This window comes from Mercenaria mercenaria, chromosome 6, assembly GCF_021730395.1.
Source record: "Mercenaria mercenaria strain notata chromosome 6, MADL_Memer_1, whole genome shotgun sequence".
Lineage (NCBI taxonomy): Eukaryota > Metazoa > Mollusca > Bivalvia > Venerida > Veneridae > Mercenaria > Mercenaria mercenaria.
Window position 1 is genome coordinate 73,372,979 of NC_069366.1, and position 16,749 is coordinate 73,389,727.

Genomic DNA, 16,749 nt, shown 5'->3' on the forward strand with positions numbered 1-16,749 from the left:
AAAGAAAAGTTTTGTGTATGCGATAGAGGCTATATTTTTCAATTGATCTAAATGAAATTAAGTCAAAATGATTGCCTTGATGAAATCTAGGTCAGATTTGAATATGGGTCATCCGGGGTCAAAAACTAGGTCACTAGGTCAAATAAAAGAAAAACCTTGTGTATGTGATAGAGGCTGTATTTTTCAGTTGATCTTCATGAAATATAGTCAGAATGATTGCCTTGATGAAATCTAGGTTAAGTTTGATTATTTATCATCAGGGATCAGAAAGTAGGTCACTAGGTCAAATCAAAGATAAACCTTGAGTATGCGATAGAAGCTGTATTTTTCAAGTGATCTTCATGAATTTGGTCAGAATGATTGCCTTGATGAAATCTAGATCAAGTTTGAATATGGGTCATCTGGGGTCGAAAAGTAGGTCACTAGGTAAAATTAAGGGAAAACCTTGTGTATGCGATAGAGGCTGCATTTTTTCAATTGATCTTCCTGAAAGTAAGTCAGAATGATTGACTTGATGAAATCTAGGTAGAATTTGAATATGGGTCATGGAGGGTCAAAAAGTAGGTCACTTGGTTAAATCAAAGAAAAACCTTGTGTATGCAATAGAAGCTGTATTTTTAAATGATCTTCATGAAATTTTGTCAGAATGATAGCCTTGATGAAATCTAGGTCAATTTTGAATATGGGTCATCTGGGTTGAAAAAACTAGGTCACTAGGGCAAATTAAGGTTACAAAATGCTTGAAAAAGTAACTGAAATAGGTTACATAACTTAAAACAGTTACACCCCTGACTGTTGAAACCAAACAGCACTGATCCTGACCAGACCGTGCGGATGCTCAGGCTGGTCTGGATCCATGCTGGTCGCAAAGCCACTTTGTTGGTTTTCTCATGGCGTGGCTCAAATATTGTTTAAATCGTTTTTAAATAATTGTGGGGTATTCTGAATCACCAGTTCAGTTCTACTAGTCCAGTGCCTAAATCCGGACGGTGCTTAAATATTCGAACACCGTTAGAAAACGCTTTACGATCATGATTTTTTACTGGAATGAATATGATCGATGCAGACGAACGCTTTGACCACCAGTTGTCAACAACAGTGCGTGAATGTAAATATTTCCAGAGAAAATTACCTTCAAATATCCGCACCGCTTACAGTAAAGATTGTGTGTCGTGGGGCATGACGTCATACAGCGCACGCCAGTTATTTGAGGTGCGACGAGGTACTAATTTAATGAGAAAGCAATTCTGCCTTATTTCATCGTTGATCAAAACTGATGTAAAACATGTTTTAGAATTCTGTACTACCCTCAGTATTTATTTAAGAAATTTAACCGATTTCTGTTATGTAATGATTAATTCAATAGATAAGAAAATGCCAGCATTTTGCAGACAAAGGAAGTAATTCATAAGATAAAATTTTCGCGGCGTTATTATAGTGCGTAGTTGCATCAAAAAGTATAACAACAGCAACAGAATCTGCATGTGGGTAAAAATAGTTGTAAACATTAATTTTCGCTAAGAGAGATATTATTGTGTATTACACTACTGTTATATTTGGCAGTTATACATTAAAATAGAAACTAGTCCATATGATCACGTGATTAACAGGTAATAAAACTTAAGTCGAACGGAGATGTCTGTATACATTTACTGGACTGAATCTGACTGCTTTGTTTCAAACAAAGTCGTGTTCATTGTTACTTTTTGATGCACTGATTCGTTGCATTTCATACCGAAATAGTGTCCGAATATTTAAGCACTCTGAAGGTCGATTTTGACAGCTTTTACTGGCCCACATTTGATGACGTTTTTATGATGAAATCAGCAACATACGATTTTGTTGTTTTGCATAGAGATTTATAAAGAACCTAAATTTATACATTTGAAATGTGATGCGAGTGCGGTTTTGAAATGCAAAGTTATCGTCATAAAACCACCAAAAGTGTCCGGATTTAGGCACTGGACCAGCAGACCAAATAGTTGTTTATTTATAACTTGTGCTTCATCCTTAGCTATTCACCATATGTCTTGAACTATGTCAGAAGTTAGTCAGGACCATTTTACTTGGTACTATCTGTAATACATTAAATAATGTTTTGTTTCAGTGTTGAAAGTATAACAATATAAAATGTGTTTTAGCATTTGTGATGGTCTTTAATATGATAATGTTTTGAATTTAAACTTTTTTTCTTTGATTTGATTAATTGCCTTTATGGCACTTGTTTTTTCTTTACAGTTTAATGTTAACAAAATAACTTTGCCAGTACTGAAGGAATTTAAAAAAACATGTTATTTTTTTTTCAGGGAAGTCACTTTCTGTGTACTTGGCTGATATTGAGAAAGACTTCAAGGAAACAAAACTTCTAGTATTAGACAGCAATGATCTTCATATCTCAAGTGTTGTACCGGCTGATTTTGACGGTGATTTACAAATGGATGTCATGATAACTCTTCATAAAAAGGGAGGTACCAGTTATACAGTATCACCAAGAATATACTGGGGTCAAGGTTCTAGTCTGAATACAACAACAGGTGTGTATTACTACCTTCCACTCCCTTCTCCCTACAGTGGCTTATAGAGGTCTAACATTATCATGTGTAGGAATGTTGGTCACATGAAGGATTTAGGACAAGTCTCATTAATGGATTTCTGAGAAAAGTGTCACTTATGTCGGGACACTTTCTGTGTTATTTGTCATCATTTAAAATAAAAAGTAGGTTGGCATTTTACAGAACTGATATGTCTGTCCAATATTTAACTTATTTTTGATAATGTAGACTAGGTTTTATTTTGCCATGAAGAAGTGATCATTGAACAGATTATATTATAAATAGCTAAATAAACTTAATGCTATTTTTTCTCTATGTCCTGGATTTTTCCGTCTCACAGGTTTATGTCAATTTACGACTTAGAAATACAGGTCATTCGGACATTTCCTTTATTGAAAAATGAGACAGACATTTCACGTGTCAGTAATTTACCAACAGATGGTTCAAGTTTTTCAGTCAATGTTGATGACAGTTCATATCTGAAGTATACTTATTTATTAGTTGAAATGAAAGGAAGGAAATTCTAGGTTTATCTCTAATTTCAGTCTTCAAACATTGATGACCCCCCAGATATTTATTTTCATACTAGGGCCAGGGAATGAGGCTTTTGAGAGATGCACCTTGATGTTAGCCATGTGGAAATGAATATTAACAATATTAGATATTTACTTGTCATCATTCGTGCTCAGACCACCGTGCCTTCCTTAATTCAGAATGAAAACTAGAATGTTCAGTAAACATATTGTAGAGCTTGTCAGGGAACAAGTGTTACCATCTAGTGATTACTAGAGTTGATAAGATAAAAGTGATTTATATAAGTTGTGGTCTAACTTGAATCTGGTGAAACTTCTGTTTTGTCAGTTACCATGGTAACATTTAATGATTATCATAAATCATGACATGTTTTTACAGGAGGTTTCCTAAAGTTGCCAGATATGACTGATCAACCACTTCTGATGGAGTAAGTACCACTACACACACTGTGTCACTAGTAAAACAACTTACCTATATAGATACTACATAGAGTAAAGATGATACTTATATACAGAGAAAACTTGATCATTTGGTTTTGTTGACAATCAGTATCCGTCAATATCGTAATAATACTTACAAAAAAAGGTACTAAAATGATTTTATTATAAATGTGCAATAGATCAGTTACTGGAATATAACATAAAGGGATTAAATCAAATTATTGTGTTTATAGGTTACACACATTTATGGCAGCTCACTTAGTTGTGAAGTAAGATAAAAGCTTGCTTGAATCACTTTGGTTCACTTTATACTGGTGGAGAGTCAGTCACATTTACACCTGGATCTAAACTTGCGAGGTTGATTAAAGTTGACAACCTCATCATAACTAAACCACTATTTTAAACAGAGGACAAATCCCCTCTCACACTCACATTCACACACCACAGTTTAGTGATGTTAGGTTCACCCTGTGGTTACAGTTCAGACCACTGTTCCCAGTGTAGGACAAAGTTTTCTGGTTATGATGTTGTCAGGTCAACTGCAGGGTCACAGGTTCAAATCACTAGACCACTGTTTTCCTTAACAAATAAAAAAATTCAAACATTTCTGATTCTCAAAATAGCTTTCTTTTCTAGTTTTTCTCCCTCCAAAAATAAAGCCAACAGAGTTAAGTTTGCCACTTGATTCTTTTCAGTAAAAATGCAGACATGATTCCAGATCTGTTTGGTGAAAAGGCTCCAGGTGAAAGATACTTTTGGATATTCAGGTAAGTACTCATGAATTGTTTTAAAACTGATAGCCCCAGAAGGAAATAAACTAAAGAGTGTAATTTATTAGACATTGTTGTTGGTGTCATTGAAATATTTATTTTGATGTAGTACACTTACCTTTGACAGAAGCTTTTTGAAAGCCAGTCCTGACCTTTGTTAACTAAGGGTGTTCGGGTGCTTGATATACAGCATAAGAAAATTATTCAACAGGTTGTGACTCACCACTGTACCAGTTCACTATCAGCCATGCCTAAGTAAAGAAAACTGTGACCGAATAGTTCAGAGTGCTGACGCCGAATCTCTTACATGTCACTGCTGTGGGTTCAAAACCATACTTGGGGATGTTGAATTCTCTCATGTGAGGAAGCCATCCAGGTGGCTTGTGGGAAGGTTGGTTGTTCTACCAAGGTGCCCAGCCATGCTGAAATACTTCTGAGGGGCGCCTAGGGTCTTTTCCCACCATGACAAGCTGGAAAGTCACATAACTTGAAACTGTGTTGATGTAATGTGTAAGCTAAAAACAACACAAAAGATTTTAGATAAACATATTAAACCGGATAAAGCTGAGTTATGGGCCTCTCATTTATTGTTCTAAGACCATGCCATTCTCATGCAATTAAATCAGTGTCTGTATGTATTACCTTGTATATTCTACTTTCATCTTTGCATTTGAGTGTCTTGAACATTTGTCATGAGATATACAAATCTAGCAGTACTGCCTGAAAAGGTAATTAAACTGATTTTTGCATTTATTTTATCACTTTACCAGAACTGATAGGAACTTCACCGAGGAGAAACAGGGACTACCACAGGGGCAGACAACTCTTGCACCATTAAGGACACCTCAGTCTGGAGCTTTTGTGGACCTTGATAATGACCTGACAGCTGGTAAATGAGTTGAGCTTTAGCACTGTAAAATCAATTTTGGGGGGTACAAATTTCCATAATGGCTGTTTTGCTTAGACATGAATTTGTGATGTAAAAGTTTAAAGATAGTTTATTATGTCTCCCCCAGGAGACATATTGTTTTTGCCCTGTCCGTCCGTCCGTCTGTCCGTCCGTCCGTCCGTACGTCACACTTCATTTCCGAGCAATAACTGGAGAACCATTTGACCTAGAACCTTCAAACTTTATAGGGTTGTAGGGCTGCTGGAGTAGACGACCCCTATTGTTTTTGGGGTCACTATGTCAAAGGTCAAGGTCACAGGGGCCTGAACATCGAAAACCATTTCCGATCAATAACAAGAGAACCACTTGACCCAGAATGTGAAACTTCATAGGATGATTGGTCATAAAGAGTAGATGACCCCTATTGATTTCCGGGTCACTCCATCAAAGGTCAAGGTCACAGGGGCCTGAACATGGAAAACCATTTCCGATCAATAACTAGAGAACCACTTGACCCAGAATGTTGAAACTTCATAGGATGATTGTACATGCAAAGTAGATGACCCCTATCGATATTGGGGTCACTCCATTAAAGGTCAAGGTCACAGGGGCCTGAACATTGAAAACCATTTCCGGTCAGTAACTTGAGAACCACTTGACCCAGAATGATGAAACTTCATAGGATGATTGGTCATGCAGAGTAGATGACCCCTAACGATTTTGGGTCACTCTGTTAAAGGTCAAGGCCACAGGGGCTGAACATGGAAAACCATTTCCAATCAATAACTTGAGAACCTCTCGACCCAGAATGTTGAAACTTCATAGGATGATTGTTCATGCAGAGTAAATGACCCCTATTGTTTTTGGGGTCACTCCGTTAAAGGTCAAGGTCACAGGGGCCTGAACATTGATAACCAGTTCCGATCAATAACTTGAGAACCACTTGACCCAGAATGTTGAAACTTCATAGGATGATTCAACATGCAGAGTAGATGACCCCTATTGATTTTGGGGTCAGTCAATTAAAGGTCAAGGTCACAGTGGCCTGTTCATGTAAAATCATTTTTTGGAAATAACTTGAGAACCACTTTACCTACAATGTTGAAACTTAATAGGATGATTGGACATGCAGAGTAGATGACCCCTATTTATTTTGAGGTCACTTAATCAAAGGTCAAGGTCACAGGAGCCTGAACAGTGACTTGAGAACCACTAGGCCAAGAGTGTTGAAATTTAGCGGGATGACTGGACATGCCAAGTAGATGATCCCTATTGCTGCCAACCATCAGTGTCTCTTTGACTTTCACTCCTGACCCCTATTGACTTCTTGCCTATAGGACTTAGTTTATTAGTTAAATGGAATTTATTTTCTTGAATTGCCATGATATCCATGTTGATTAGTCCTCCATAAATATAAATGAATTGACACTTAATATTAAAAACTGTTATACCATGTTACTAACATGGTAGAGAAACCCTCTTACTGTGTTACTATCACAGTAGAGAGCTTTAATACATATTCTGCAGAACCATTTAACTTTGTTATAGAACTCACAGAAGTATTTGAAGTTTACTTTTTGTTATCAATTTTAAATTAAAAACAAATAAGAGTAATCTCAAAAGGTTTTATGATAGACATACCTCTTTTAACCCTTATCATGCTGGACAGGACTGGTCTGCCTTTGCGACCAGTGTAGATCATGATCAACCTGCACATCCATGCAGTCTGATCATGATCTGCACTGTTCGCAAGTCAGTCAGTATCTTTTTCATATGCACCCCTTTTTACAGTTAATATTACTGTCCAAATTGAAAGATAGACAATTTCAGTTTAGGAATTTAGTAGGGTAAGAGTTAACCCATGCATTTCATTTTGATTATGTTAGATATGCTGTTTTACCTACTGTCAGAGCAAATACAATATACTGACATTTAGAAAAGTGAGTTCTTATAGTATAAGGGATAGATAGCAAGGTTGGTTTTTGGTGGTCGTATTTTACATAATATATTTTCTTTGCTTGCAGATTTATGTGTGGTCTCGAAAACTGATAACACACAGCTAGAATATTGGACCAATCAGGTAATACTCCCTATGTTTACATGAATTTTAAGGACACCACATGAGCAAACAAATTATTTTGTTTTATATACTGTCTGACATTGACATACAATCATTTTTAGCTCACCTGAGCCAAGGGCTCATGGTGAGCTATTGTGACCGCTCAATGTCCGTCGTCTGCCGTGTTTCCGTCAACATTTTCTAAAAAAATCTTCTTTTTGAAAACCAATTGGCAGAATTACACCAAACTTAAAAGGAATGATCCTTGGGTGGCCCCCTTTCAAAATTATTCAAAGAATTGAATTCCATGCAGAACTCTGGTTGCCATGGCAACCGAAAGGAAAAACTTTAAAAATCTTCTTCTCAAAAACCAGAAGCCTAGAGCGTAGATATTTGGTATGAAGTATTGCCTAGTGGACCTCTAGCAAATTTGTTCAAATCATGACCCCGGTGTCAAAATTGACCCCGCCCAAGGGGTCACTTGATTTTACATAGGAAAATCTTAAAAAATCTTCTTCTCAAAAACCAGAAGCCCTAGAGCTTAGATATTTGACATGTAGCATTGCCTAGTGGACCTCTACTAAATTTGTTCAAATCATGACCCCGGGGTTAAAATTGACCCCTTCCCCAGGGTTCAATTGATTTTACATAGGAAAATCTTCAAAAAATTTCTAAAAATAAACCAGAAGGCCTAGATCTTAGATATTTGACATGTAGCATTGCCTGGTAGACTTTCACAAAATTTGTTCAAATCATGATCCCCAGGGTCAAATTGACCCCGCCCCATGGGGTTACTTGATTGTACATAGAAAAATCTTCAAAATTTTCTAAAAATAAACCAGAAGGCCTAGAGCTTATATATTTGACATGTAGCATTGCCTAGTGGAGCTCTACGAAATTTGTTCAAATCATGACCCCCTATGGTCAAATTGACCCAGCCCGAGGGGTTACTTGATTGTACATAGGGAAATCTTCATAAATGTTTAAAAAACAAACCAGAAGGCTTAGATCTTAGATATTTGATATGTAACATTGCCTAGTAGACTTCTACAAATTTCGTTCAAATCATGACCCCCGGGGTAAAATTGGCCCCGCCCCAGGGGTTACTTGATTGTACATCGGAAAATTTTCCAAAAAAATTTCTAAAATTCGTCGGTTTGACATTTGAAACATGTAGCTCATATTACTCAGGTGAGCGATCCAGGGTCATCATGACCCTCTTGTATAAGGTTATCTCTTATTTGAAAGGGCATCTGTTGCCAGTTATTGTTAACATCTCTTACTTTGAATCACTTGTCCCTCAAAACTCCATTCACAATACAGGATTTTTCAGTGTGCGAAAACTATCTAGTTGGTCTGTGGAAGGATAATACTTCTATTGTGTACTCGTCCATTCTTGAAATAATAACAGTAATCACTATTACTTTGAAAATATTGGGGTACAGTGCACCCCATCATGCCAAAAAAATAGGATACAGTGGAAAAATTTGGGGTAAAAACTAAATCTACTCTAAATTCTCTTCGGCCTTTCTAATGCTATTACAAAAGGAATTTCTCAACAATCTATAGCCTCTGCTGCCTTTTTTATGCCCCTGGCATCTATTCATATGGGAGGCATATAGCGATTGTCCTGTCCGTTTGTCCGTCCGTCTGTATGAGGTTAACCAAATGGGACCATTTTGTCTAGCATCAATACCACTAACCAGAATGGCTTGATACTAATGCAGATGTAACCTGTGACCATTCCTTATCTTCAGACATTACCTGACCTCAGTTTGAACTTGACCTCATTTTGGACTTAGGTTGCTTTGTATTGACAAGGATGCCACCGGGGGCATCAAGCGTTTATTGAACACAGCTCCTTGTTATGACCATCAGTGATTAAGTGCCCAGTCAAAGAATACTTCTGTAGATCTTTACACCCTGTCACATATTAAAAATTACTTTAGTAAAAATGAATGCAAATTTTAAAAAATGAAACGTCCCACAATTGCAGGATCAGTTAACCAGTCATCTTGGAAGTTTTTAGGGTGTTTTTACCAAGCAGACAACATTTTAAGTGCAACAAGGGAGACTACAAAAATAATATTTGAGTGACTATTTTCAATTGCTAACTCGGTAACATGTACGATTGCAGACCCCCAAAATAACTGATAATAGAATAACCAATAATTACTAGGGTCCAATAATTCCACACACACAGCCGAAGTATAAACGATTCTTAGTCTTGAGTTTTCTCCCTTTTTAATACTCTCTCTGATCTCAGCAATTTCAACAAAGTACGACTTTCTCAAATCTGAAAGATAATTTTTGCGTATTTTTTATGCCGCGGCTTGATCTTAAAGGCATACCATTTTATTTCAATGCATATTTTGATATGTTTACAGCATTTTTGCGATCACTAAATAGTAAGAGGACACTTGGGGTCATCATCCATCTTCAAAGCTTGAAAGTGCTTTATGACTTAAATTGATTTGGTATTCATTTTTAAGTTTCTTAAATAGGTTTAAGCTTGTTTTTAGAAGCATACCAAAACATTTTGGGCTGTAACAAGTTCTTGAATATTCAGGTACTTTCAATCCTATGTTAAAAAATGAATTAAAAATACTGGCCATTACATAATTTATGTCCGTTGAAGAAATTAAGCAGTTATTTAAAAATAATCTTAAAAATATGCAAAATTACCTATTTGTGGAGATCAGTGTCGGAAATAGAAGTACTTCTCTGTGACATCACACTGTGAAAGCTGGCTTTTTTGCCAATATTCTGATTTACGAACTAGACAAAAATAACACTAAACAGTTTAATCAAACTTTGTCTTGGAAACTACTTTTCTCTTAATTAAACTTGTCAGAATACAGTTGATTATTTGTTTTCTGTCTCTAAATTTTTCAGAATGGCAATCTTACATGGAAGGAGACTATAACTGTTAAATATGAAAAGGAATTGAAAGTTATTGGACAGTTTGTGTTTGCAGACTTTGGTAAGTTACCTTTTAGCTACCCCTGGAAGTGTTCAAAGGAGTTTGTGATCACCATTTGTCTGACGGTTGTCTGCCAATAGTTGTGTTAAATTGTTAATACAACATTTGAAACCTTTTTAGCTGCAGCAATGATAATGAAAGTTTATATGGAATATTATATGGCTACTGGATCTCACTGGAGATTGGTAATGGGCAACATTGTTTAGTGATATACCAGAGTTATGGCCCTTGAATTAGTTAAAATTAAAAGTTTTCACATTTGTAAACATATTTTAGAACTCTTTTTTTTTTTTTTGAACATTCTATTACACTTCTGCAGAATGTACCAAGATATGTTGGCACAAGGTCGCAGTCAGGTTAGATAATAGACAAGATTGCTCTAATTACATCAGAGCTACTGTAACAGTCACTGATTAAGTAAAATTGCACTATTTTTACTTTGTTACTATGTGTAAAATTGACTAGTTTGCACATGTAAGTATAAAGGTGAGCACTGGAGAGCTTGATGGCCCTCTTGAAAATTTATGGCAAGTGTATAATCACATTGATGATCTCAGTCTGTTGTCATCAGAATCTCTTTACTTTTCATCACTGTTTTAATTAAGCTAGAAATTCAAATTAAAAGTTATTACATAAGTTGTGTCCATTGACTCAAAACAAGCAAACTAACGTTGGAAACACATCACAACAGTAAATACATTCAATGCAAATCTGCTTGTACAAATGATAAACTTGCATTTTTAATTTTGATAACGTTAAATTTCTTTTGGATAATTTGATACTTGATGAATGTTTTAGATGGGGATTTGTATGCAGATGTTCTTGTGCCTGCCTGTTTGGATGAAGCCTGTACACAGAGCTTAATACTGGTTTACTGGCAAACAAATCAGAAGGTACAGTATTTTTAATGGATGATACATTGCTGTTTCTTGATTGTTCAGGTCTGTGTTTGGCACTGGTTAAGATTTTTGTTTAGATTCACCTTTCATGAATACTTCAAAAAGCTTTAGCCTTATGACATCAGACACTTGTTAAGAACCAGTAGGTTAGTAAGAAAGCCGAAAACGTTAATTCTTTCTTGCATTTTATAATAATTATGGCAATTTTATGCCCCCCCCCCCCCTCGAAGAAGGAGGGGTATATTGTTTTGCAGATATCTGTCGGTCGGTCGGTATGTAGACCAATCTGTTTCGGATGATAACTCGAGAACACTTGGGCCTAGGATTCTGAAAGTTGATAGAGAGGTTAGTCATAATCAGCAGATGACCCCTTTTGATTTTGAGATCAGTAGGTCAAAGGTCAAGGTCACAGTGACCCTGAACAGTTAAACGGGTTCCGGATGATAACTTAAGAATGCTTAGGCCTAGGATCATGAAAAGTGATAGGGAGGTTAATCATGAGCAGCAAATGACCCCTATTGAATTTGAGATCAGTAGGTCAAAGGTTAAAGTCACATTGACCCAGAACAGTAGAACTTTTGTGTACAGTGACCCAACAATTTATGTTTCTTGTGTGATTACTGAACGCATCAAGGGGGGGATTTTGTGTTCTACGAGCTCTGGTTAAATTGAAAAATTTGTTATTTCTAAATTTCTCTTTTACAAAATAGTAGATTCATTCAAGTCTGAATTGATCTTATTTTGATCCAAGGCTATTTATGCAATCATTGAATTTTTTTTTAGTGGGTGAAACTACCAGTTGGCTTAAGTTATGGTCAGCGTACTTGGAACTTCATACCTCAGGACCAGTCAGGGGCTCCAGAGTTTCTAAAAGTACCAATAACCTTGAGAGTCGGGGACTTCAACCTGGATGGCTTCCCAGATCTGTTAGCTGTTGTCGGAAATGCTACAGGGTAAATATGTTCGAAGTTGTATACATATTCAGCTTGTTTGAAATTTTCCTATTAATGTAAATCCTTGCACTGAATATGCATTTATTTATATGTAGATAGTGGACAGGTCAAATTATGAACAGTTTGGTCAAACCTGTTTACATTGACCTGTGTGCAATATCTACACTTAGGAGAGCTGAAGAGTGGTCTTTATTAGTATTTAGTCATAGGTGGTTTTTATTCACAGGTGGTCTCTGTTCACAGATGGTCTTTATTCACAGGTGGTCTTTATTCACAGATGTTCTGTATTCACAGGTGGTCTTTGTTCACAAATGATCTTTATTCAGAAGTGGTCTATAATCACAGGTGGTCCCTGTTTTCAGATAGTCTTTATTCACATGTGGTTTTTCTTCACGGGTGGTCTTTATTCACCGATGGTGTCTGTTCACAGATGGTCTTTATTCACAGGTGGCCTCTGTTCACAGTTTGTAGCCACAGGTGGTCTTTATTCACCGACGGTGTGTGTTCACAGATGGTCTTTATTCACAGGTGGCCTCTGTTCAAAGATGGTCTCTATTCACAGGTAGTTTTTATTCACAGATGGGATGTGTTCACAGATAGTCTTTATTCACCAGTGGTTTCTGTTCATAGATGGTCTTCATTCACAGGTGATCTCTGTTCACAGATGGTCTTTATTCACAGGTTGTCTCTGTTCATAGCTGGTCTTTATTCACAGATGGTCTTAGGGGATATATAACCATTTTGTGTCGATTCGCCTTAAAACCCAACTCACTCACTTTATTCACAGATGGTTTATACTCGCAGATGGTCTCTGTTCACAGATAGTCTATTCAACACTGGTCTCTGTTTACAGATGATCTTTGTTCATGGGTGGTCGCAGTTCACACATGGTCTTTAATCATGGATGGTCTTTATTCACAGGTCACATATATTGCAATTTAAAAGTATTGTCCTTTATAAAAAGGTCGTCTCTATTCACTGATAGTCATTAACACAGGATTGACTGTAAAGTTTTCTATGTTTTATTGACTATATTGCCAAATTTAGTTCATGACACTGTTGCTTAAAGAACGATATAGAGGTTGTTGTAAAAACATTATTATTACATGATTCCATACATAAATTGACCATTCTATAGTTTGTGCTATTGACCAGTCTGTAGTTTGAGATTTGATTTTGCTGGGCAACAGAAAACTTATTTCTGATGTCATGTACTAATAAAAGTATACCATAACACCTGACCTGTTTCAGATATTATACTATGCTTCACTGCATTGTATATTGACCTAGACAAAAGTTACAATAAGATTCTTTTAGGTCTTTTCGTTAGGGAAAAATAACAGGGGTTTCTTAATGGATCGTGCAATTTCAACCCCAGTACCGGTACTTGTTGTTCAACATATAGAGTTGTTGTGCCACTACTCGCCTTTGTGTTGTTTTAGCTTCATGGTAAAATACCGGTAGTCAAATATATGTAGAAGCATTTTTACTTGGAAAATTGATTGCTGTAGAGTATTTTCTAGCCCAGAAAATTTTATTTCTTATCAGAAATAAATACACTTTGCTTTAATTAATCAGATTTTTTTTTTAAAAGAATTATCAGAAAATTCATTTATTTGCAGGAATCTACACAGAGCAGTGATCATGTATAACAATCTATGTGGCGGTGACTGTGGGGGATTTGCCAGGACTTTCAGTATTGACTGGGATACTTGGTTAGAGTCACATGACCACAGAGCCCTTCTTCCAGCATTCTATGACTTACGTGATAATGTAAGATGTGTTTTTTTACCTCCCAGATGCGTATTTTAGTACATACTTTAATGAAGTTCTGCACATTTGAAGCAAATATTGTTCTACAATGTAGAATTTTATAAGTATTTTTTCAAAGCATCTTTGTAGCTAAAGGAAATTAAGCCAATAAAACAGATAGGGACATTTTTGTTATTCTGTTTGAAAATATTGGTCCTTAAGTAAGTTTTCACAATGGGCTATGGGAAATTCACACTTGATTTGCATATAGAAAAGTTCCACGCTGTAGATTTGAATGAAACTGAATAGTTGTACATTTACCTATTTTCAATCATGGGCGAATAAAATATGTATTTTCCACGTATCAATTATTTTCAATGACTTACATCAAGTTTTATTGTTATCAAAATTAACCAGAAGGAAGACAGTAGAACTGACTGTTTGACACTTTTAAATACACAGGATATGATAGATTCCTAGCTGTATTAATGCTACTTGTATAACAGCTGCAAGGTTTTTCACATAAATAATATTACCTTCCATATAGTCAGATGTGCAGAATGCCCATAAGGTGACTGTAGAAGAAATGATAGATTGCTTGTAAAGTGACATTCAATCCTGACCTGTGCTTAGACCTTTACCAGTTGTTTCATTTTTGACCACTGTTTGGTTCTCCCAAGCTTGGTCTTTGTATACAGGTTTCGCTGTACACAGAGAGTTCATCAAACTCTCAACCTGGAGGAACATATTTGTACATCATGAATGAATGGTATGATATTGCAATAACTGGGGAAAAAATGATGTTGAACGGACAGGCTGTTATTTTAGCGATATAACTTGGTGGCCTCTCAGAAGAATTGAGCAGGAGATTATATAGTACCCTTTATCACCAGAGGTGTATGACAAAATTTGACTGTTTTGTAAAATGTTTTGAATTCACCATATAAAAAGGGAACTTAGATATTTGGTCGTTAGTCAAGAAGTGTGAGAAAAACAAATGTTCATTGAAATGATTTTTTATTGCTGTATATCATATTGTGTTGAAGATAATTTTGAAGTGATTGTATTGGGGAATAAATGTCTGATCAAAAATAAACAAGATGTTAGCTCTTTTGAACATTATATGTAAGACCATTTATTTTACAGGGTATTCTGGACGTGATTGTAACAAGTATCGACAGTACAGGTGCATCAAAAACTGAAGTGAGAGAACATGACTTTGTTGATGATGCTTGCTTTATGAAGGTTACAGGTAATAACAGGAGAAACTTGAACTGTGTATTTGTAATATCATAGTACACCTGAATACACATTCATATTGTAATCAGTAAGAGAGATTAAAAAGAAATTAAGGGAGCTCAGTTATGGAGCAGTTAAGGTCTCTGAAGGTCACTGAATTTGAAATGAGCCGTGCCATGGGAAAACCAACATAGTGGGTTTGCGACCAGCATGGATCCAGACCAGCCTGCGCATCCGCGCAGTCTGGTCAGGATCCATGCTGTTCGCTAACAGTTTCTCTAATTGCAATAGACTTTGAAAGCGAACAGCATGAATCCTGACCAGACTGCGCGGATGCTGTTGGTTTTCTCATGGCACGGCTCAAATTCTTTTCCCTCAGTTCAGTGGAATCAAGTCCCACTTAGGTTGTCATGTGAGGAAGTCATTCAGCGGGCTTAATGGTTGTACTTAGGTATTTGCTCATGATATGTATTGTCAGATCATCAGTATTCATAATTTTAGGTATTAACTGTTGTGGAAACATAACATGTTTCAATCAATAAAATTAAATCCAAGTGAACCATAATTCCCATCCGGCTGCTCTTAAAAATTGAAAATAATGATAGTCCTAGATTGGCCAAAATTACCTAATTGCCGGTTGTTGATTTCAGACAACTGTATGGACTGGAATATTTGTATAGATTTTGGTTTATAGCTATTTGTTATTACTTAAATCAATTTTCTTTACCCGGTTAATCCATGCCTTTGTATTTGCAGTTGTCAGTGGACTGTGTGATTATAACTGTCCAGGAGACAGAAAGGTAAGCATGTTTCTCTGATTTGCTGATTTTATAAATATATTTCTAACAAGTATGTAACTAAATGTGCATTTGAAAAAAAAAATGAAAAAAATATATTGTTTAGCTTGTTTGATAAATTGCACATTTTCAACATTATTTTAGCAACCTAACTGTGGTAAGTCAAACTAGCAAACATTGCTGGCTCCTATATCAGTCTTAACTTGTTCTCCACAAAAAATTGGCATCTTTCCCAAAAGTCACAGGTGACCTCTGGCATACCATATTTTCAAAGGGAATGTTCATTTTGCTAGTTGACTTTTTAGACTGATCTTAAGCCTTGTGATGAAATTCATCTAAGCTGGTAGGTCTGTAGACTGGTTGCTTGTGCCATGTGATGAAATTCCTCTACACTGGTAGATCTCTAGACTGGTTGTCTTGTGCCTTGTGATGAAATTCCTCTGGAATTGCAGTTCTCTAGACTGGTAGTCCTGTGCCTTGTGATGAAGTTCTCAAAACTGTTAAATTTCATGCCTTATAATGAAATTCTCTAGACTGGTAGTATTTTGCCTTATGAAGAAGTTCTCTACACTGGTAGTCTAATGCCTTGTGATGAAATTCTCAAGACTGGTAGCATTGTACCTTATGATGATTTCTATTTTGGGGCTTTAACGCCATTTTTCAACAGTATTTCAGTTATGTAACGGAGGTCAGTTAACCTAACCAATGTTCCTGGATTTTGTACCAGTACAAACATGTTTTGCAAGTAACTGCCAACTTCCCCACATGAATCAGTTGTGGGGGATGAATGATTTTAGACGCAGTGTCTTTTATCAAATCGTTATGGAGAACATACGCCTCACCCAGTGCGCGGATTTGTGACACTGAGATCCATAGATCTGC

The 16,749-nt window shown here is 36.2% G+C and overlaps 1 protein-coding gene across 1 annotated transcript in view; it reads left to right on the forward strand.

Moving 5' to 3' along the window:
- Positions 1–16,749, forward strand: part of LOC123550411 (T-cell immunomodulatory protein-like) — a 41,979-nt gene that overhangs the window by 17,654 nt on the left and 7,576 nt on the right. Inside the window, exons 2-12 of the mRNA XM_053546896.1 lie at positions 2,307–2,534; positions 3,465–3,513; positions 4,222–4,293; positions 5,067–5,185; positions 7,210–7,265; positions 10,140–10,227; positions 11,026–11,120; positions 11,910–12,079; positions 13,702–13,852; positions 14,978–15,083; positions 15,827–15,870. Coding sequence (XP_053402871.1) covers positions 2,307–2,534; positions 3,465–3,513; positions 4,222–4,293; positions 5,067–5,185; positions 7,210–7,265; positions 10,140–10,227; positions 11,026–11,120; positions 11,910–12,079; positions 13,702–13,852; positions 14,978–15,083; positions 15,827–15,870 — 1,178 coding nt within the window. The remainder of the gene's footprint in view (positions 1–2,306; positions 2,535–3,464; positions 3,514–4,221; positions 4,294–5,066; positions 5,186–7,209; positions 7,266–10,139; positions 10,228–11,025; positions 11,121–11,909; positions 12,080–13,701; positions 13,853–14,977; positions 15,084–15,826; positions 15,871–16,749) is intronic.